The sequence below is a fragment of the Sprattus sprattus genome, assembly GCF_963457725.1.
Source record: "Sprattus sprattus genome assembly, chromosome: 12".
NCBI lineage: Eukaryota > Metazoa > Chordata > Actinopteri > Clupeiformes > Clupeidae > Sprattus > Sprattus sprattus.
In genome coordinates this window covers 28930884-28952638 of record NC_137910.1, presented here as the reverse complement: position 1 = coordinate 28952638, position 21755 = coordinate 28930884, and the positions used below count along the sequence as shown (strand labels likewise).

General features: G+C 44.3%; 1 protein-coding gene across 1 annotated transcript in view; it reads right to left on the bottom strand.

Moving 5' to 3' along the window:
• Positions 1 to 3792: 3792 nt before the first annotated feature.
• ampd2a (adenosine monophosphate deaminase 2a) overlaps positions 3793 to 21755 on the bottom strand; it is a gene marked incomplete at its 5' end in the record, with an annotated part of 44935 nt that continues 26972 nt past the window's right edge. The window contains 17 exons of the mRNA XM_080848709.1: positions 3793 to 4259; positions 5729 to 5839; positions 7287 to 7460; positions 7702 to 7822; positions 8085 to 8248; positions 8590 to 8716; positions 9165 to 9328; positions 11565 to 11696; positions 12054 to 12248; positions 12627 to 12756; positions 13610 to 13699; positions 14076 to 14217; positions 14392 to 14578; positions 15977 to 16082; positions 17896 to 17964; positions 18825 to 18955; positions 19300 to 19427. Of these exons, the coding sequence (XP_080704835.1) occupies positions 4038 to 4259; positions 5729 to 5839; positions 7287 to 7460; positions 7702 to 7822; positions 8085 to 8248; positions 8590 to 8716; positions 9165 to 9328; positions 11565 to 11696; positions 12054 to 12248; positions 12627 to 12756; positions 13610 to 13699; positions 14076 to 14217; positions 14392 to 14578; positions 15977 to 16082; positions 17896 to 17964; positions 18825 to 18955; positions 19300 to 19427 (2393 nt within the window). The 3' untranslated portion in view covers positions 3793 to 4037. The remainder of the gene's footprint in view (positions 4260 to 5728; positions 5840 to 7286; positions 7461 to 7701; positions 7823 to 8084; positions 8249 to 8589; positions 8717 to 9164; positions 9329 to 11564; positions 11697 to 12053; positions 12249 to 12626; positions 12757 to 13609; positions 13700 to 14075; positions 14218 to 14391; positions 14579 to 15976; positions 16083 to 17895; positions 17965 to 18824; positions 18956 to 19299; positions 19428 to 21755) is intronic.

Genomic DNA, 21755 nt, shown 5'->3' with positions numbered 1-21755 from the left:
AACGGATGAATATACATGCTTTATTTCATTGTAGCATTACATGTGGACATGTACCAGCACAGAATCTTCCAGGGCAGGAGTCTGTGAACCATTGCTTTAAGTGCGAAAGCATACCAGTGGCTACATGAAAAAAAAAAGCAAACAGGTCAAATCAAACCAATAACCTTGAAAAGAGCATACAAAACACTCATACCCACCCACACATGAAACTAAACAAAGCAAAACTTAAACGACGAAACATAAAACAGCATAGAAAAGAGCTGTTTCGAAAATACAGGAAAACCAAACACAAGCATGGTTCGTAAGTTTATCATTTCACTAAACATAATCAAAGAAACATTCTACGTGTATACAATGTAAAATTGTGAATTCTTTAGACAGAGTAATGGCTTGGGATCACACCTAATTTGACCACGGTGTGTGTTCCAGGGCACCCTGGTTACAGTCAGGGTGACAGGAGTGTGATGTGAATGTACACTGCTCTTAGAAATGTTGCCTTAATATCTTGATGTGCATATTTCACATATTACACACAACCCCTTAAACTAGAACAGAAAAGACATTTGAGAGTAAGCTTCCGTAGGATTCCCATTAATAAAAAGATGATTAAATTCAATAAACGGGTGTTTGGAGAGAGATATAGAGAATAACTTCATAACCAGCTTGATTTATCAAAGAAGGTTTCAAAAGTGTCTCACAGCGTTTCCAAACAGAAGTTTGGTTTACCCCTTTGGCGAAGCTCAAATCTTCACAGATGGCGTCTGGCTTTGGGATGCCACATGCAAGTCTTACGCATCACACAGAGCTGATCATGCTCGCCAGGCAAGCTAACAATTTAGCAATCACCCAAGTGATCCCGGAGACTGGACAAGTGTTTGGGTCTTTAAATGACCCATGAGCGTTAAATAGTTGAACATCCATTTGGAAACCGAGGCTTCAGAGCTTATATCTCCTCGAAAAGCATTTGAAATGAGAGCACATCTCCATCTCAGATCTAAAGATTGTTTCTATTGAGGGTGATCATGGAAAGAGGTTGATTGCTTGTTTTGAAATAAAAACAGACTGAAAAAAAAAAACATCCTGGTGAACATAACGTAGTTTCTGAAATCAGTACAAACAAATAATACATAAAAACTTAAAATAGTGACATCATTTAAAAAAAGAAAAAAAGTCAAAATTTGTCTGTTAATCCATGAACATACGATGGCAATCATCTGCGACAACTCAACGTTCACCGTCTTTGCAGCTACCACTCACTACTTGAATTAATAAATGGTCTGTATAAACTGTTTATCTCTCTGTTATATAAAAAAATACTTTTTTATATTCAAGCTAAATCATAGCTATCCAAGTGGAAGTCTCCACACATGACACCCTTTCACAGTGAGACCGCCCAGCACAGCGAGGACCTGTTACACCGTCTTCACACTGAAACAGTGGAGCCATGATGTGGACATGTGTGGCCCTCACAACTAGGCTGAAATGAGGGGTATGTGTACTTGTACACAGCGTCATCTCCAGTCACAAACAAACAGGAGAGCCCTTTACAGGGTCCTCAGAGTGAGTGAATGGCCTATGGCCTTCTGGCCTATGACCTGTGTGTGGATTCATCAGTCCAAGATGGACAAAGGTTAGAGACAAAGAGGGTACTTACCCCCTCTCAGAGTGCGGAATATTAGAGTGATCGCAAGTTAGACAGGTAAATAGCAACCTAAGAGTATGTAGGTGTCTATGTATGACTATTAAAGGGAGGCCGAATGGGAGTGAAACTGAAATACCCCGATAGCCATCATGCAGGATCATTCCAAGATCAGAAGTTTGGATTTTAACTCACTGTCTGTATTGGATCACCACATTGACATTACATTGTAAACAGTGTTTCTGTCCATTCACCTCCACCAAGTCCACAAGGACACATCACAGACGCATGCAAAAACTGAGCTTCTGCTGACAGTTAATGTAAAAAAACAAAAACCCCAAAAGGTTTTTTTTTGGCCAGTTAGCAGATTCTCACTATATTTGTCCTGAAATGGAAAAAAATAATAAGTGTGACCTCTTTCAGTCTTTTGAGAGCACATCTATCTTACACTTGCAATGACAGTGACTTCTCAAACACTGAACCTCACAGAAGGCCTTTTTGAAAACAAACTCCAAAACAAAAAAGGCACAGGGATTTCTTGGCTTCGTTGGTTACTTGGTTGGTTGGTTGCTTGCTTGCTTGCTTTGTTACAGATCACATCAGAGAGCATGCAGAGGTGTCAGCACAGGTCCAACTCCAAATCTCTTCACTGGGAAGGTCTCAAGGCTCAGCGGTGGGTGGCGTGGTTGATTCACTGGGAAGGTTGAGGTAATGGTGGAAGGAACACACCCCCTCACGGTTCAAACTGTGCCAGATGCAACATGCTGCACTTCACACATGCAAACTTTGCAAACTCAGACAGCAAAACTTGTCACTTTTGCCGTCTTGATTTATTTATATGTGCAAATGTGAAAGACTTTCCCAGAATGGATATCCACTCTACCACAGACTGGTCTACTGTACAGTACAAACTGTATATGTTAATACACAGATAATACACCATGTTTCTATACACTAGATTAACTTCCTTCTTGTGAGCTGCATATAGCAGGGTACATGGATTGCTTTAAATAGATAGATTTATTATGGTATCTACAGGTTATATTTTATTCTTACAATTGAAAACTAAAACCTTTTATACAATGTTCACACTTTGGAATGTTTCTTCCAGGCTACAGACTTGGTCCTCTTTCACTTTTGTCCATCCTTCAAATCTTGATGGAAGAGTACTGGAAACATGCAGATTGAGAAAGTGCTCCGGTGACATAGTTTCACCCCTTTCATTTCTTCTTCAACACGTCCCCTCTACGACACAGTGTGTGTGTGTGGTGTGTGTTTGTGTGGTGTGGTGTGGTGTGGTGTGGTGTGGTGTGGTGTGGTGTGGTGTGGTGTGGTGTGGTGTGGTGTGGTGTGGTGTGGTGTGGTGTGGTGTGGTGTGGTGTGGTGTGGTGTGGTGTGGTGTGGTGTGGTGTGGTGTGGTGTGGTGTGGTGTGGTGTGGTGTGGTGTGGTGTGGTGTGGTGTGGTGTGTGTGTGTGTGTGTGTGTGTGTGTGTGTGTGTGTGTGTGTGTGTGTGTGTGTGTGTGTGTGAGTGTGTGTGAATTCATGCGAATGTGAGTATTAATGTGCAGTTCAGTTGAATTATGTGAATAGAGGGGTGACTGTGTATTGTATAAGGCAGCTGATATTGACTTTGCTAAATGATCCTCTTTTGTTGTTGCTACAGAGCATGGAAGCTGAAGGTAGCGTTTGATTTCATAAGGCAGCATGACCAATGGTTGGGCACAGCCTGCAGAGCCAACGGGCAGGTGATGGACAAAACAGTTCCTGATTGGTCAAGACCTTTACATGCAGCCGTCACATGACGAAGTTGAAGGGAAGTTGGGTGGGGTTTTTACCCCAAATGACCACCAGCCAAAACTAAAGTTTCCTTCCAATCATGTCGTTGGAGAAGAGTTGGCATACTGAATGATGTGGATAGATCCAGCTAACTTTTACAGGGTGATCATAAAATATAAAGCACATCACAGTGGAACGGGCAGAACTGGATGATCAGACAGTCCATAACTACTTTAAAAACACAAACAGGAGGGAAACATCCAGATGCAGGAAGGAGGGGACCACTGCTTAGGGGCAAAAACAAAACCGAATGAACATCCACTAAAACCAAAAAACATACCCCATATAACCCTGGGGAGGGGACCCTGCAGTTTATTTTATCATTATTTATTTTTTTATTCCTCGGCTTCGAATTTTTAAGGACGCGAGCAGCTAAGGGTGTTTTTTGAGGAAGGTGATGAGTAAAAGTGTTACCTCTCCTCTTCTTCATCCTCTCCTCCACACCATCACATAGTGCCTCATGCTGGAACAGACGAAGATGCAGAGAGAAGAAGAAGCAACTGTTTGGTTTTCTCGTGGCTTCACACCTGGCAGTCGTTGCCTCTGCTGCGTCGTTGTGATCTACAGGCGGTGCCCGGGGAAGGAGGCCATGGAGAGGGTGTCCTCCAGCTCGCCGAATCCGCCCTGCTCGTTGGTGCGGACAGCGTTCGTGATGAGGTGCAGCTCCTCGTTCAGTGTCTCGTGCCGGTAGGCCACGCGGATGTCCGGCACGTTGGTGCGGCGGATGTCATTACTCTCTGGGCCCTCGTGGTGGTAGCGTGGCCCCATCCAGTAGCTCTTGGTCTGGGAGGGCAGGAAGGGAAAACATGGCGTCATTTACAAGTGGAGATGTGATTTCACTACAAGATTTTGAATGTGTCTGTTATTTATTGGAATAACATGACAAATAAGTTAAAATGTGGGGAAAAGTGGATGGGTGTGAGTTACTTCACCAAATCACTGACTGAACGGTGGAGCAGTTACTTTGTATTTTTTCACAGTACACATTTTTAGAGAGAGAAAAGGCAAAAAAAGACGAGAAGACAACAGGAAGTGTGGGAGACTGTGAGTAAACTACAGGAAGAGTAGTAGACTGTGAGTGGACTACAGGAAGAGTAGTAGACTGTGAGTGGACTTCAGGAAGAGTAGGAGACTGTGAGTGGACTACAGGAAGTGTAGTAGATTGTGAGTAAACTACAGGAAGTGTAGTAGACTGTAAGTGGACAGCAGGAAGTGTAGTAGACTGTTAGTGGACTACAGGAAGTGTGGTAGACTGTGAGTAAACTACAGGAAGTGTAATAGACTGTGCATAAACTACAGGAAGTGTAGTAGACTGTGAGTTAACTACAGGAAATGTAGTAGACTGTGAATGGACAACAGGAAGTGTAGTGGACTGTGAGTGGACTACAGGAAGTGTAGTAGACTATGAGTGGACTGTCGATGCCGGATCGTAGTCATTAACGCATCGTAGTCCCACATATCGCGCATGCTCAAACACATACGGTTTACAGCATAAGGCAGCATAATATCAATATCAATATCTGGCTTGTCTTAACGCATAATGTAGGTTTATTTGACGTAATGTTTTATAATTTTGTAAACGGTTAACAGCATAAGGCTCAACGTCAACATATGTGGCTGCTCTTAACGCATAATACGGGTACATTTAATGTTATATTTAATTGTGTTGTAAATGGTAAACAGCATAAGGCTCAACGTCAACATATGGGGCTATTTTGTATTACTGTTACTAGTAATGGATGCACTGCTTAACTAATAATTCAATAAACATGAAGCTTAACATCATTAACCTTGGTGGATTACCTGGCTCGTTGTAACAGTGTCGCAAAGTGACGCATGCGCGACTACGATCCGGTAACTACTACGCATGCGCGACTACGATCCGGTAACTACTACGATGCGGCATCGACATGGACAACAGGAAGAGTAGTGGACTGTGAGTGGACTACAGGGAGTGTAGTAGACTGTGAGTGGACAACAGGAAGTGTAGTGGACTGTGAGTGGACTACAGGAAGTGTAGTAGACTGTGAGTAAACTACAGGAAGTGTAGTACACTGTGAGTGGACAACAGGAAGAGTAGTGGACTGTGAGTGGACTACAGGAAGTGTAGTCGACTGTGAGTGGACAACAGGAAGAGTAGTGGACTGTGAGTGGACTACAGGAAGTGTAGTAGACTGTGAGTGGACAACAGGAAGTGTAGTAGACTGTGAGTAAACTACAGGAAGTGTAGTGGACTGTGAGTGCACACTCACTTTGTGTGAGAATCCGCTCATGAGCACACTGTTCCTGGACAGCTCACACATATCACAGGAGCTGAGCTTCCACACCTGAGTGGCTATGCTGTACTCCTCCATCAGGGGCTCCTGTGGCAAATGGATAACACACACACACACACACACACACACACACACACACACACACACACACACACACACACGCATACAGAAACAAACAGACAAACACACATTCACACACCCTCAGCAAAAATGCACACACATAAACACATTTTTAAATAATCTCAAAAATATGTGCACATATTATTTTGTTAATATATATATATATGTATAAATATATACACACTACCGTTCAAAAGTTTGGGGTCACTAAGAAATGTCCTTATTTTTCAAAGAAAAGCACAGTTTTTTTCAAAGAAGATGACATTAAATTAATCAGAAATACACTCTATACATTGTTAATGTGGTAAATGACTATTCTAGGTGGAAATATCTGTTTTTTTAATGAAATATCTACATAGGTGTATAGAGGCCCATTTCCAGCAACTATCACTCCAGTGTTCTAATGGTACATTGTGTTTGCTAATCGCCTTGGATGACACGTGGATGACTAGAAAACCCTTGAAAACCCTTGTGCCTTGTGATTGATATGGGCAAAAGAACACAGACATTGGACAGAGGAAGATTGGAAAAAAGTGTTCTGGATGAATCTGAATGAGGTGTTTGGATCATACAGAAGAATATTTGTGAGACGCAGAACAGGTGAAAAGATGATGGAAGAGTGCCTGACGCCATCTGCCAAGCATGGTGGAGGTAATGTGATGGTCTGGGGCTGCTTTGGTGCTGGTAAAGTGGGAGATTTGTACAAGATAAAAGGGATTTTAAATAAGGAAGGCTATCACTCCATTTTGCAACGCCATTCCATACCCTGTGGACAGCACCTGATTGGAACCAATCTCCTCCTACAACAGGACAATGACCCAAAGCTCACCTCCAAATTATGCAAGAACTATTTAGGGAAGAAGCAGGCAGCTCGTATGCTGTCTGTAATGGAGTGGCCAGCGCAGTCACCAGATCTCAACCCAATTGAGCTGTTGTGGGAGCAGCTTAGCCGTACGCAAGAAGTGCCCATCAAGCCAATCTAATGTGTCCAAGGTGCTTCAGAAAGCGTGGGGTGAAATTTCTACAGATTACCTCAACATATTAACAGCTAGAATGCCAAAGGTCTGCAATGCTGTGATTGCTGCAAACGAAACCTTTTTTGACGAAAGCAAAGGTTGAAGAACCAAATTAATATTTCAAATAAAATTAATTATTTCCAACCTTGTCAATGTCTTGGCTATATTTTCTATTCATTTTGCAACTCATTTGATAAATACAAGTGTGAGTTTTCATGGAAAACACGAAATTGTCTAGGTGACCCCAAACTTTTGAACGGTAGTATAAATATAAAATTACACATGGAAAACAAAAAAGCTGAGACAGTAGGCTTTTCAGACGTTTCTGCTGCGTAATGGTAGGAACAGTAACAGTAACAGTAATAGTAGAAGTCAGGTTTCACTCGTACTGTGCTGACCTTGGTGAAGTGGAACTGTAAGGGGTCGTCTGTGGACAGGGAGACCATAAGGCCGCGGGACAGGTACTCTGGCAGGGGGTTACGATGGTAACTAAGGAAAAGACTGTTGTTGCTAAGTGGCGACATGGCGATTCCAATCTGAGCCAGGTAGTACAAATACTGCAGCACTGGAGCCTGAGGAGAAATGAGTGAAAGAGAAAGAAAAAAAACCGGTAAATAACGGTTTTATCATCATAAAATAGAAATGAAATGATAAGTCAAGACAAATTAATATTCAAAATAGAGTCAACTCTCCTAAATGTCAAGTAACCCTCTCCTTCCTTATCTCACAAACACAAACACACACACTACAAACACACAAACATACATCAGCTTGAAACAAGCATCTGTCTGATGTCAGAGTGGTGTGTCTCACCTTCCTGAGCAGAAGTCCGTGGGAGATGTTCTGTGACAGCAGGAAACCCGACACCAGATGGTGGATAGGCCCCGCTTCCCCACAGTGAGGTCGTAACACAAATGTGTGGAAGCTCCGCTTCCTGTAGAGCAATAAACAATCATTAAGACTTCATGACCACAAATCAGCTATCAGAATCAGAATTAAAGATTTCTATTTGAACTAGAAAATCTATTTTGTCTATAAATAGACTGGCTGAAACTTAGAAAACAACAATTTGAACTTCCTCACAGATAAATCTCTAGTTTGAGAATGAGGCAATGGGAGTGTTGGAGTTAGTCTTGGTATGGAGGAAGAGCCCTGAGAGGGGGCTGACTTGTAGGGGGTGTGGTTGAGAGCCTGACCTGCGTAGGTGGTTGAGCACCGTCATGTTGGCATACATGTAGTAAAGGTAGTAGGAGTAGGGCGGGTTGGCCTCCTCGTTCCAGCTGGCAGGCAAAGGACTGTCCAGGTTGAAGACGTGGTGTTCTGGTTTGGACTCGTCATCCACACTGTCAAAGCCCACCACCTATGAGGAGAACACACACACAAGCACACACACACACACACACACACATACACACACACACACACACACACACACACACACACACACATTAAACCAACAGAAAACATATGAACACAGATTATAACACAGATTATGTTATACAGATGATGTTATATATGCAGTATATCAGCCACATGGGCATGTTATGACAAGCAGTAATATTGCTCTTTCTATTACATTATCCCTACTCAAATCAACTTATCTAAACTAAACATTTCAAAGCCATCGGTAGGTTGGCAGCTTTAACCACTGAGCAGCAGGGGGCGCACTTTCCCCCAGCAGGCAGTTCTACAGTCACTCACGTGCTGGAGGAAGAGATGGAGCTCTGGGTGGCTGCTTGGGTCCACTGTGACCTCAAAGAGGGGCATGAAGATGTTCTCCAGCATCTCCTGGAAGTTTGCCAGCTGCTTCTTGGTGTGGTAGACATCGCTGCGAGCACACACAAGAGTGGGCTCAGTATTGCCATGGTCACATTCAGACAAATGTTTCTTTAATAGCAAGGTTATTATACCTGAACATAGCAAAAGGAAGAAACCCAAAACTGAACACTGAAACCCTCTAGCAACTCGCACCTCTCTCCCTGTACTTGAATTTACAAGTCTGATGACCCCAATATTAGTTTTTCCTCTGCAGTACACTAACCATTGTTAGCCTCTTCATAAAGACACAGAAAACCGCCTCAAAAGCACTTCTATGACTTTGCTGTTAACACCCTCCCAAACTAAAAGCTTTGTTGTTACTTCCTGGTTAAAAACACTAGACAATCATATTGAACCACCTCAGTCCAGACCGGCTTTAGGTTCTTTAATTTTCCTCCTCCCTGACGGAGACAGCCATACTGAGGCTACGCCCTAACCTGGCGGACAGGTGTACTCACAAAAGGCGCGGCACCTGAATGAGCCAGCGCACATTGTCAGAGTAGACGGAGTGCGTGACGGCCCACTTGGCCAGCTTGTCCCATTCGTCACGGCAACGGCCGTAGATGGAGAGACGCAGCTCCACGTTCTGGTACTTACTCTCCTCCAGATCGGCCATGACCTCCTGAGGACACAGACAGCGCCAATGGACCAGTGCGTTAATAGTCATTAAATGCACGGCGCATTTTAACATAATTTAGAGATGTAGCCCATGTCTGCAGATCAAGACAGGCAGTAGACATAAACACACAGACACATATCATCATCATCATCATTGTTTATTCAGGGAGAATTGACTGAGCGCAGGGCTCTTTTGCAGCAATGCCCTGACTGAGGCTACAGAATAAAGAAGAACAATAAATAAACAAACCATAACAAAACAAAACAGACAAAATGAATAAACAAAACTCATTGAACAACTCAGAAATTAAGTATAAAAATATATATACCGTATACACTAACGTTCAAAAGTTTGGGGTCACCCAGACAATTTCATGTTTTCCATGAAAACTCACACTTGTATTTATCAAATGAGTTGCAAAATGAATAGAAAATATAGTCAAGACATTGACAAGGTTGGAAATAATATTTTTTATTTGAAATATTAATTTTGTTCTTTAAACTTTGCTTTCGTCAAAAAAGGCTCAATTTGCAGCAATTACAGCATTAGAGACCTTTGGCATTCTAGCTGTTAATTTGTTGAGGTAATCTGTAGAAATTTCACCCCACGCTTCCTGAAGCACCTCCCACAAGTTGGATTGGCTTGATGGGCACTTGTTGCGTACCATACGGCCAAGCTGCTCCCACAACAGCTCAATGGGGTTGAGATCCGGTGACTGCGCTGGCCACTCCATAGCAGACAGCATACGAGCTGCCTTCTTCTTCCCTATATAGTTCTTGCATAATTTGGAGATGCGCTTTGGGTCATTGTCCTGTTGTAGGAGGAAATTAGCTCCAATCAAGCGCTGTCCACAGGGTATGGCATGGCGTTGCAAAATTGAGTGATAGCCTTCCCTATTTAAAATCCCTTTTACCTTGTACAAATCTCCCACTTTAACAGCACCAAAGCAGCCCCAGACCATCATATTACCTCCACCATGCTTGACAGATGGCTTCAGGCACTCTTCTAGCATCTTTTCACCTGTTCTGCGTCTCACAGATGTTCTTCTGTATTATCCAAATACCTCAAACTTTAAATTCGTCCAGAACACTTTTTTCCAATCTTCCTCTGTCCAATGTCTGTGTTTTCTTCGCCATATCAATCTTTTCTTTTAATTGGCCAGTCTCAGATATAGCTTTTTCTTTGGCACTCTGCCTAGCCAGCATCCCAGTCGCCTCTCCACTGTAGAAGGTGACACTGGCATTTTTGCGGGTACTATTTAAAAAGCTGCCAGTTGAGGACCTGTGAGGCTTCTTTTTCTTAAACTAGACACTCTAATATACTTGTCTTCTGGCTGAGTTATGCACCGGGGCCTCCCACTTCTCTTTCTTCTCTGGTTAGAGCCTGTTTATGCTGTTCTCTGAAGAGAGTAGTACACACCGTTGTAGGAAAAGTTCAGTTTCTTCGCAATTTCTCACATGGAATAGCCTTAATTTCTAAGAACAAGAATAGACTGGCGAATTTCACATGAAAGTTATCTTTTTCGAGCCATTTTGAGAGTATAACCGAACCCACAAATGTGATGCTCCAGATACTCAACTAGCTCAAATGAAGGCCAGTTTTATAGCTTCTCTCAACAGCAAAACAGTTTTCAGCTGTGCTAACATAATTGCACAAGGGTTTTCAAGGGTTTCCTAGTCATCCATGAGTCTTCTAAGGCGATTAGCAAACACAATGTACCATAAGAACACCGGAGTGATAGTTGCTGGAAATGGGCCTCTATACACCTATGTAAATATTTAATTAAAAACCAGATATTTCCACCTAGAATAGTCATTTGCCACATTAACAATGTATAGAGTGTATTTCGGATTAATTTAATGTCATCTTCTTTGAAAAAAACAGTGCTTTTCTTTGAAAAATAAGGACATTTCTTAGTGACCCCAAACTTTTGAACGGTAGTGTACATATAAATGAAATATACCCATTGTTACTACTCTCTTCAAATACTGTATTACTTAGAGACCTTTAATTACTGTACTGCCAAGGGTCTTCAAAAACGGGTTTGCTTAGGACTTTAATAGCCGTGGACCCGCTGACCAGAGGAACACGCATCAGTGAGGCTGATCATGTGTCAGCACACAGTCAGCTGGCTCTCGGGAGCCTCAAGGGCAAACAGACATGACTGCTGACATCTGCTCCAGGCAGACCAACGCTAGAAGACCGGCAGGAACAGTTAAGCTTCATGTCTTTACTGTACCTTAATGATGTGGGCGAAGTACTTCCCCTCGATGTGGTTGTCGGTCTTGATGAAGATTTCACGCAGGATGGACTCTCCGATGGGGTTGTATTTGGCATTGAACTTGTCAAAGCGGTGGAAGGTGTTACGGTCCTGCGGACACAGAGAGAACGGCCGCTATACACCACCTTCAAAGCTTAACACCAAATCGGACCTCACATGAGAATGTATCCATTTAGCACCTTGGCGTATATTCACTGGACTTATTTGGATCAGGAGATGTGAAACACTAAAAACACTCTTTCATACGAAATCAATTCATTTTTCTGAATGAAATAATAAAATCTCAACCTGCAGGTCTGAATTCTATAATAATATCCTGAGGGTTCCACACTGAGTATCTCTGGTTGGACAGTGCCCCCTCTCAAAACGACTGAGCTACCAAATTTGCTTTGTACAGAACTCGTATGTGCATGAGGTTGACCTTTGCCCCCTCTGAACACTACTCACAGCGTGCATGTCCAGGGTGTCTACGCTGAGATCGAAAGCCGTGAGGTTCATGTTCTCAAACACCTCCATGAGGGTCTGGCCACGGCCGCGCTCGATGTGCACGATCTCCTTGGGGTACTTCTTCATGGCGCGCTTGATGAAGCGCAGCAGGTGCTTCTGGTTCATGCAGGAGGAGGCGTGGATGTGGGTGTCCACCTGAAAGAGGGAGGAAGGGAGGGAGAGAGAGAACGAGAGAGAGAGAGTAAGAGAGTGAGAGAGAGAGAGCGAAGAAGAAGGGGGGGGGCAACAGGGAGGCAGAGAGACGTGGGGAAGAAGGGAAGAAGGGAAGAAAAAGAGAGAGAGAAAGAGAGGGAATACGTGACAAAGTGTGAGAAAGCAAGATGGAGGGCAACGGCAACCAGAACTTAACTAAACCCATTAGGTCTGCAGTAGTTAAAAAGCTATAACTCCTTGGGAGTTCCAACAGATTGAACAGGCGCTACGTAATGAAAGCGGCATAAAACAGCAGGACCCTGTGATTTGCTGTTCTCTCATTAAGTCACTGTGTGGCAATGCTGAGCTGATGTGCTCCACCTTGCGGATGTTGTAGAAGTCCCGGTGTGGGACCTTCTTCTGGGCAGCCAGCTCCTTCATTTCATTCAACAGGATATGCATCTGGAACTTTGAGCTCAGGTACTGCAGGCGTCGGTAGCAGAAGGACTTCCTGTAAAGGAACAGGGCAACAGGAAATGAACAGGAAGTCAATGTGGTCTTGCCAAAAACCTCTGTTAGATCAGAACTAGTTCAAACCTTTAGATGTTATCAAGGATTAGTGCATGTATTCCACTACATGCTTACTGTAATTCCCCCATGCTGGAAGAAATCCACTCTTACCCTGATACATAAAACATCATGTGAATCCTGTTACCTTTTTATGTATTTGAAGTACTTCTTCTGTGTGCGTAAATCCTATTGTCTTTTCATATCTACTAAAGCAGTGTATCAAACTTAATTGGAAAGGATTTGATTATGAAAGGGAAAAAGCCCAGACTTACTCTAACAGACACTGTCTTCAGTAATTGTATCAGACATTCTCTGTGGCGTGGCTACTGTTGTACCGTAATGGATCTCGTGGCTCGGTTTTATAATCCCAGAGTTGACTGCATCGATCCACATTTATCATTCAGCATCAGATGCTGCATGCAGCAAAAAATGAATTTCCCTCTAGAGCAATCTCCTGACCTAGCCTCGTCTGTGAGTCGGACTGTGGGCGGACATAATGTGTGCCTCTGGTGCGGGCAGCGCAGTCATGTGATGTGGTGACCACCACAGAGGATGCTGAGCATCCCATAATAAAGCAATAAACCAACGATGTGTGTGTCTGTAATGCACACATGCTGTCAACATGTCACCATTCCCCATCTTGAAGATAAAAACAGTGGCAGTGCCAACTAATGAATGGCTCTATTAGCTGCAAGTTCTAGCAGTTAGGCCATCAGGGGGCAGGGTCACACAGGACCGTTGGTTCTACTGGCTGAACGTTCTAACAGTTAGTCCATCAGGGTTGAGATACTCACACAGGGCCGTTGATGATGAGGGCCATCATGACGTTCATGTCTTCGATGTACTCCTGCAGGTCTGTGTAGGGCAGGTCCAGCTCGGTGCTCCTAGGGAGATGGCATGTGTACAGAACCAACAGTGAAGCTGTGACGTCTTCACTCTACCTTATAATATAATTTACTGTCAACAGAACAGGGAGAACACACTGACTGGACACACACATATGTATATTCAACGCATGGATGAATGCACCTTACAGTTCATGATGCTTACTGACGCACACAAACACATACACACACTATCATATGGGAGTACTCACACATTCTTTTAAAAACAGTACTCAAACATACATGCTTGCACAAAAGTACACACAAACACACACACACACACACACACACACACACACACACACACACAGACAGACACACACACACACACACACACACACACAGACTGCTGCATGTGCAGCTGATGCTTACTTACTTGTCCATGTGGTTCTTCTTGGAGTAGACATGGACGACTCCATCCACCATCTTACAGCCGTAGCCCGTGTCAGAGGGCATGTTGCTGAGGTCCTGGCCGTCATAAGGGTGAAAGTCAGAGGCAGGGGGGTGCACTGGGGCATCTAACATCACCAAAACACAGAGCAAACACAGAAATAGAGAAAGAAAAAACACATAAAGAAAGAAAAAAGAAAAGAGTCACAAGAGGAAGAAACAATATATAAACAAAACAGAAGGCCCTCTACTCACTCACTCCTATTCCTGGGCTGGTAAATGTGCCAGGTCAGGGGTCTCACCTGCGTCCACGGGGGTCTCGGGGATCTCCTCGTAGACACGCAGCTCCATGGGCTTCTCGCCAAGCTCCCCCAGGGTCCGCGCCGTGGTCTTACAGAAGCTCTGCATGGACAGGGCCATGTACTTCTCCCGGATGAACAGGGCCTTCACCACACACTTGGCCGCATCCACCAGGTCTGTGAAGGGTACCTGGGGGGCGGAGAGGGGGAGAGAAGGAGAGAAGGAGAGAGGAGGAGAGAGAGAGAGAGAGAAATTAAGGTAGTAAGAGAGAGAGTTAAATGTTTGGGTGTCCGTGTTCTCGTAAATTACATTCACCTCCGGAGACAACCGTGTGGGAATTTGATTAAAGTAATATTGGGAACAATTTGATGGTTAACAGTGTCTGACGTTTTTAAACCAATCTTACCTTTTTTTAATCAGGTTGGTCAAATTGAGGGCAACTGCTGAATAATAAAACTGTCATGGTGTTGATAACAGTTGAGTCATTACTGCCTTGTTGCAGAAATAATTTTCAGACATTGTCTTGTCATTACACAACATGGATTCAGGCATTACCTTGCACCCACCCTGGTAAATTGCGGAGACCTTTCGCACTCAGTGTGTGGGCACGTTGATGACATTTATCATGCGAGGCGAGACTGAAAATCAACAAAACCGGAAGAAACAAAAACACCCGGATAATGTCAAACTAGTGTGTGAACCCAGTTGCCTCGCACCACGTCTTGGTCTAGGCTACGTGTGTGTGAAAGGACAGCTCTTAGCAATCTCACACTGCCCGTCCGCAAGGGCCAATAAGATTCAGTCATTATAGATTCTAAAACAAGCTAGGAGAACATTTCAACAGGTTGTATGCGCCCTAGTAACAAAGTGATGAAGCCACATCTGGCCCTGTGTGACTAGTGGAGTGAAGACTACTATATGAAGGGAACTCCCCTTGGCCTTAACAACACCTCTATTCCCAGTTCTTTTTAAAGCACAGCCACCTCCAGGACATTGAATACCATCTATCCAGTGCTCAGGCATGGACCCTGTGAAACTCTGTGATGCTGGCGTCGGCCATGCTCTGCATGTGAAGCTCCAAGAGTGAGCCGCGGTGCCCAGACAAGGAGCCCGGCTGGCTACACAGGCCTCTGCCACAGGCAGAAAAACCCCATCTCCTGGCCCATGCGATGCAACATGATACCCATTTAAGGTCATACTCTGGCCCCAGGAATCCGGGGGGAGAGCGAGTGCACGAGAGAGAGAGAGAGAGAGAGAGAGAGGGAGCTCATGAAAAGGAGCACACAGGTCTAATTCTGACCGAAACATCACATGATGTCATTGAAATAGCACGCTACCACAACAAAGCTCAGCCTCTGTCTTTTCAGGACTCCTCTTCTTTGGTTTAATGAATAAATTGCATTTATCAAGTGTCAAAAGTTGTCTGACCACAAAGGAAAGGGACTAATGAAAATAAGCAGCATTTTTCTCGTTGTTTACTTATCGACTTACACAACCCTGCTAAATAGACCCTCAATGAAGCTAAAAATCTGTCTCCAGTCTAAATCCACTCGTCCCTGTGAGCTGACGGCAGAGCTCGTGTCTCACCCCGCATTTCTCCTCTCCAGATATGGAGACGCGCTGGTACTCGCGCTCCACGATGGTATCCTTGAGAGCGTGGTCCACTGTCACCATGCTCTGCTCCTTCAGGAACCTGGAAGAGGAGGAGGAAGAGGAGCAATGACGTAAGGGGTAGTGAAAAGGGACGAGGAAGAGGAGGGGAAGAAGGAAGGGGGGAGACAGTGAGGTGAGAGAAGAAGAGAGACAGGACGAGCTCATGAACGAGACCATGAGCAGACGAGATGGTCATGTTTTCAACAGTAACCTGTAAAGGCAGCTAACCCAGTTAGCGATGGACAGACAGTTCAGGTTGTTCAGTGACAGTGAGTGCTGTGTCATGTGGATTAACCAGCAGGCCCTGGGCAGGGGCTATGGTGGCTGTTCCTGAGAATGAGGACAGAAGAAGCTTCTGGAACTTATCATTACCGCCTCCACATACACCCTCTTCAGAGTATAGATCAGATGATCAAAAAGCTAAGCTAGACTGCTGTGTGTGTGTGTGTGTGTGTGTGTGTGTGTGTGTGTGTGTGTGTGTGTGTGTGTGTGTGTGTGTGTGTGTGTGTGTGTGCGATTGAATTACGCAAAACACATGGACAAAGCGCAATACACACACACAAAAAAATACAACTGAACTGGTTCAAACATTTAACTGATAACTCCTTAGAAACTGTTCTTAGAGACTCTCCAAATACTCCTGACATTGTTGTTGTTGATGATATTTTAAAAACTATTGTGATTCTGGAAGTGGGTTGTTGTTTTGATATGTATATGGACCTTTGTTTCTCTGAATTTTTTTTTAAATACCAGCCATTAATTCATGCTCTGACAGTAGGCGGTTATCATACAAAACTAGTTGTACTAATTTATGGTAGCCTTGGACATGTACATCGACTCTGTGTTAGAGGTTTGCAAATTGCCGGACTTAATAAGACGAACTCTAAGCAAATAGCCAAATACTGCTCTGTGTCAGCAATCATAGAAAGTCTGCATTTATGGAGAAGGCGCTGCCATCTGTACCCCTGATATGTATTCATCTATCGATTTACTTGGCTGTAAATACTTGCACAGTGTTTGTGTTGTTGTGTAAGACATAACCGGCTCTTTACTAATATTTGGATGCTGTGGTGTTGTATCAGTATTGGTCATTCCAAATAAATGAATTAAATGTGTGTCAGTGAGATACACCTAGATGTAATGAGTGTGAGTTATAGAGGCCAATTAGCCCCACTGAAGTCTCGGGGGGGATAGGTGTGATGGCTGGCCTTTCTGCAAGTGTGTGTAAAGGTCCGCTCCTGTCTCCAGTCATCAAACAGGGCACCCTTTGCTCCGCTGTGTCACTCACGGACTTCTGAAAGCCAGACGGATGCCACATAGCACACGAGCAGAGGAAGACATGCACTTACTGTCACAACCATGCGACACTCCAATGTGGAGGAGGGAGGTCAGGCATGAGGAATGATTGCAAGGAGGTTTGAGACCACAGAGAGAAGATGCAAAGTCAATGCAAAGATAAGATATGAAGAGGCATAAAGAAGTCTGTGGGTTAATGTGTGTGTGGGCAGTGTGTGTGTGTGTGAGAGAGAGAGAGACAGCGAAAGAGAGAGAGAGACAGATATGTACAGTATATATATATATATATATATATATATATATATATATATATATATATAGAGAGAGAGAGAGAGAGAGAGAGAGAGAGAGAGAGAGAGAGAGAGAGAGAGACAGAGAGAGAGACAGAAAAAGAGAGAGAGAGGCTAATGAATAAATCAGGAGTATGTGAATGATAATGTGTCTGAAAGAGTGTATGATGAAAAAAGTGAGAGAAAGATTGAGAGAGACGAGCGGTACAGAGGAGCGGGAGAGAGGCAGGGCGGGCATCTGGTCTGCGTGCAGAGCAGCTCACTCACTCCAGGTCAGTAGCGCTGTCAATTTTCATGAAGTCCTGTTTGGCGCGCACCAAGATCTCCGGCTCAAGCCTGGAGCAGAGGGGGTGAGGCGGGCAAAGCCACACACACACACACACACACACACACACACACACACACACGTGGATGAAGGGGGGAGGTGAGGTATGGGTGAGGAGCCAGAGGAGAAGAGAAAACACGATCAGAACAACACAGTGCTGTTTCCTGATTGGTCACATGACACTGCAGTGGCAGCAGCTCAGAGGTCAAAGTTCACACTGATCAGACCCCTACAGCTGAACAGAGCAAACAAACAGTGACTTGGTAAAAACTCACGGACACAGTGACATTGTGATTTCCACACATCGACACTCACAGGGACCTGTTTTGTGCTCTCTGTGGACGAGCCTAAATGTTAGTATACATGCGAAAGTAAGCATCAGCACACATGTGACTAAGTGCTACTCCACATGCTACATGCTAGCAGTCAGTACATAAGCAGTCAGTACAAATTACTGCTGTTAGATAGTTTAGTATTAGTACATACTGTTATAGTGCCAGCACATGCGATTGTTTAGATTAAATATCAGTTGTAATATCAGTGTAATGTCAGTACACAATACTGCCTGTTATTCTTGATGCTAGTTAGTTAGCATGCAGAAGGAAAACGGAATGATTTACTGTGGTTGGTCTGGGACATGAGGTGAGACATGAGAATCTGAAGGTCATGCTTACAAAGAGATGGACAGAAGAGAGAAAGAGAGAGAGAGAGAGAGAGATGGAGGAAAGCGAGAGAAGGAGAAGTTGGAGGGATGTATGGTTTCAGGCAGTGGGTGGGGGTGTTGTGGGGCAGGGAGACTCCCTGAGGGAGTGTGTGTGTGTGTGTGTGTGTGTGTGTGTGTGTGTGTGTGTGTGTCGGGTGGGTGGCTCACTTGACGTCCTGGCTGATCTGACGCTCCAGGCGGTGTCGTTTCTCCTCCAGCTGCTCGATGGGGCTGTCCTCGGGGAACTCATATGGAGCCGTTCGCATCTCGCTCTCAGCCAGGCTACGCGAGAACAGCTCCTGTGGAGAGGAGACACACACACACACACACACACATCACAAACAATCGCACATACACATGCGCACACATTAATGGTTGAGGCTTATTTGTTCAATTAAGAAATTAGCTAAAATAGTTTTTTTATATTGTAAGACTTCCTGAAGATATACACACTAACAAACTAAAAATTAAATAGACGAGAACACAAGAACTTGTACACTTAAATATCACACTTATGTAGTGATTGCCATGCTTACAGAAATCACAACTCCATGTGAACTGGCACACACACACACACACCCACACACTTCCATGAACACAAACATACATACACATACACACAATCAGAGAAGGGCATTCTTACCTCGGCGATCTCTTTGTACTTGCCGTCCATGGAGGTACGCAGGTCAGGGAACTGCTTCAGAGTCACGGGGGTGCCCGGCAGAGAGCGCTGGGACGTCAGGGGCTTGGGGCCAGAGGCACCACGGAGATCTAGACACACAAACACACACACATCTGTTTAAATATACACACAAATGTGTGCCAGTGCAAAAGAACAAACACGTATGTGTGTGTGTGTGTGTGTGTGTGTGTGTGTGTATGTGTGTGTGCATGTATGCAGACACACATGCGCACACACACACACAAACACACACACACACACACACACACACACACAAACAAAAATACATAAAGGAAAAATAGAGAGAGAGCAGGAGAGAGTATATGAAAAACCTTTTCCATTTACTCTTTTCCATATACCTGCCAAATTCAAAGACCCTTTCTCAGGCAGCAGGAGGAGAGGGAGTAGCAGAAAGTGGAGCAGTTCTCCTCTCGTTCCTCTCCCTTCCTCTACCTGGCCCGCTCCTCAGAGCGTCAGGAGCGCCTGGGGCTTCACATTAACTGCTGCTCCCCACTGCTCATTACCACCAGGGGCCCGACACCAGCGCCATCTAACCCACTTAACCGAGAGAAAACAACCCATTAACGAGGCCGGGATGGCCAGGGTCGGCCAACAGGCAGCTTTCCCAACCCGACTCCCCTGGTGTTTACACACGGTCCGTTTGAGTGTTGGGCGTGCAAGCAACCTCTCCGCATACTCAAACGGGGTGAAAACTTGATTTAATTTTTTCCATTGACTCCGACACGGACACAAACATATAGATTTATGGGACTACACACACACACACACACACACACACACACACACACACACACACACACACACACACACATAAACTCGCACGCACACACACACACACACACACTGCATATCTTGCTCTTTTCTGAAAAGGCTTCGTTCACTGAGAATGCAGTGCCAGCACTCTGGGTGAGAGTCACCTCATCGACTGAAACGGTGACAGCAGGAGATGACACTCCGCATCCTCTTGCTGTGGGCAGAGAAAGTCGGCATCAACCAGCCCTCGGTGCCCCACTGTGCTGCAGAGAATCAGACACACCACACACGCTGTCTTTCCTTAAAGGGACCTTAAAGGCAGCCGAGCTAATGACAATTCAATCACCCAAGTCAAGTAATTTAATTGATGCAAGTGTTACACATACAGGGGAACAAAACTCATATTCTCAAGGAACACAGTCCAACATAGAACACTTGACATCAACAACTAAATAGCTATAAATACTAGGGTAAGTACTAAATAAAGTAATATTTATATATACAGTATATACAGCCGCGGAAAAAATTAAGAGACCACTTCAAAATTATCAGTTTCTCTGGTTTTACTATTTATTGGTATGTGTTAAAGTAAAATGTACATTTTAGTTTTATTCTATAACCTACTGGCAACATTCCTACCAAATTTCAAATAAAAATATTGCCATTTAGATCATTTATTTGCAGAAAAATGACAATTGGTCAAAATAGCAAAAATGATGCAGTGTCTTCAGATCTCGAATAATGCAAAGAAAACAAGCTCATATTCATTTTTAAACTACACAATACTAATGCTTACACTTAGGAAGAGTTCAGAAATCAATATTTGGTGGAATAACCTTGATTTAAAATCACAACTTTCATGTGTCTTGGCATGCTCTCCACCAGTCTTTAACATTGCCGTTGGGTGACTTTATGCTACTCCTGGCGCAAGAATTCAAGCAGCTCGGCTTCTTTTCATGGCTTTTGACCATCCATCTTCCTCTTGATCACATTTCAGAGGTTTTTTATGGGATTCAGGTCTCGAAATTGGGCTGGCCATGACAGGGTCCTGATCTGGTGGTACTCCATCCACACCTTTACTGGGCTGGCTGTGTGGCATGGAGCATTGCCCTGCTGGAAAAAACACTTCTCAGAGTTGGGGAACATTGTCAGAGCAAAAGGAAGCAAGTTTTTCTTCCGGGACAACGTTGTACTTTGCCTGGCTGAGGTTTGTAAAAGACCATAAGGGTTGAAAAAGCGGACTGGAGGTTCTTCTAAGTTCGTCTTCTCTGATGAGTCCGATTTCACAGTAGGTGCAAGACTCTCTGGCTTGTAGGCCTCTCCAGGTCTCCGTCTAACCATCAGACGACCATGTGTTGGGCAAAGCTGAAAATTGGACTCATCAGAGAAGACGAACTAGAAGACCCTCCAGTCCGCTTTTTTCAATCCTTATGGTCTTTTACAAACCTCTGCCAGGCAAAGTACAACGTTGTCCCGGAAGAAAAACTTGCTTCCTTTAGCTCTGACAATGTTCCCCAACTCTGAGAAATGTTTTTTCCAGCAGGGCAATGCTCCATGCCACACAGCCAGGCCAGTAAAGGTGTGGATGGAGTACCACCAGATCAGGACCCTGTCATGGCCAGCCCAATTTCGAGACCTGAATC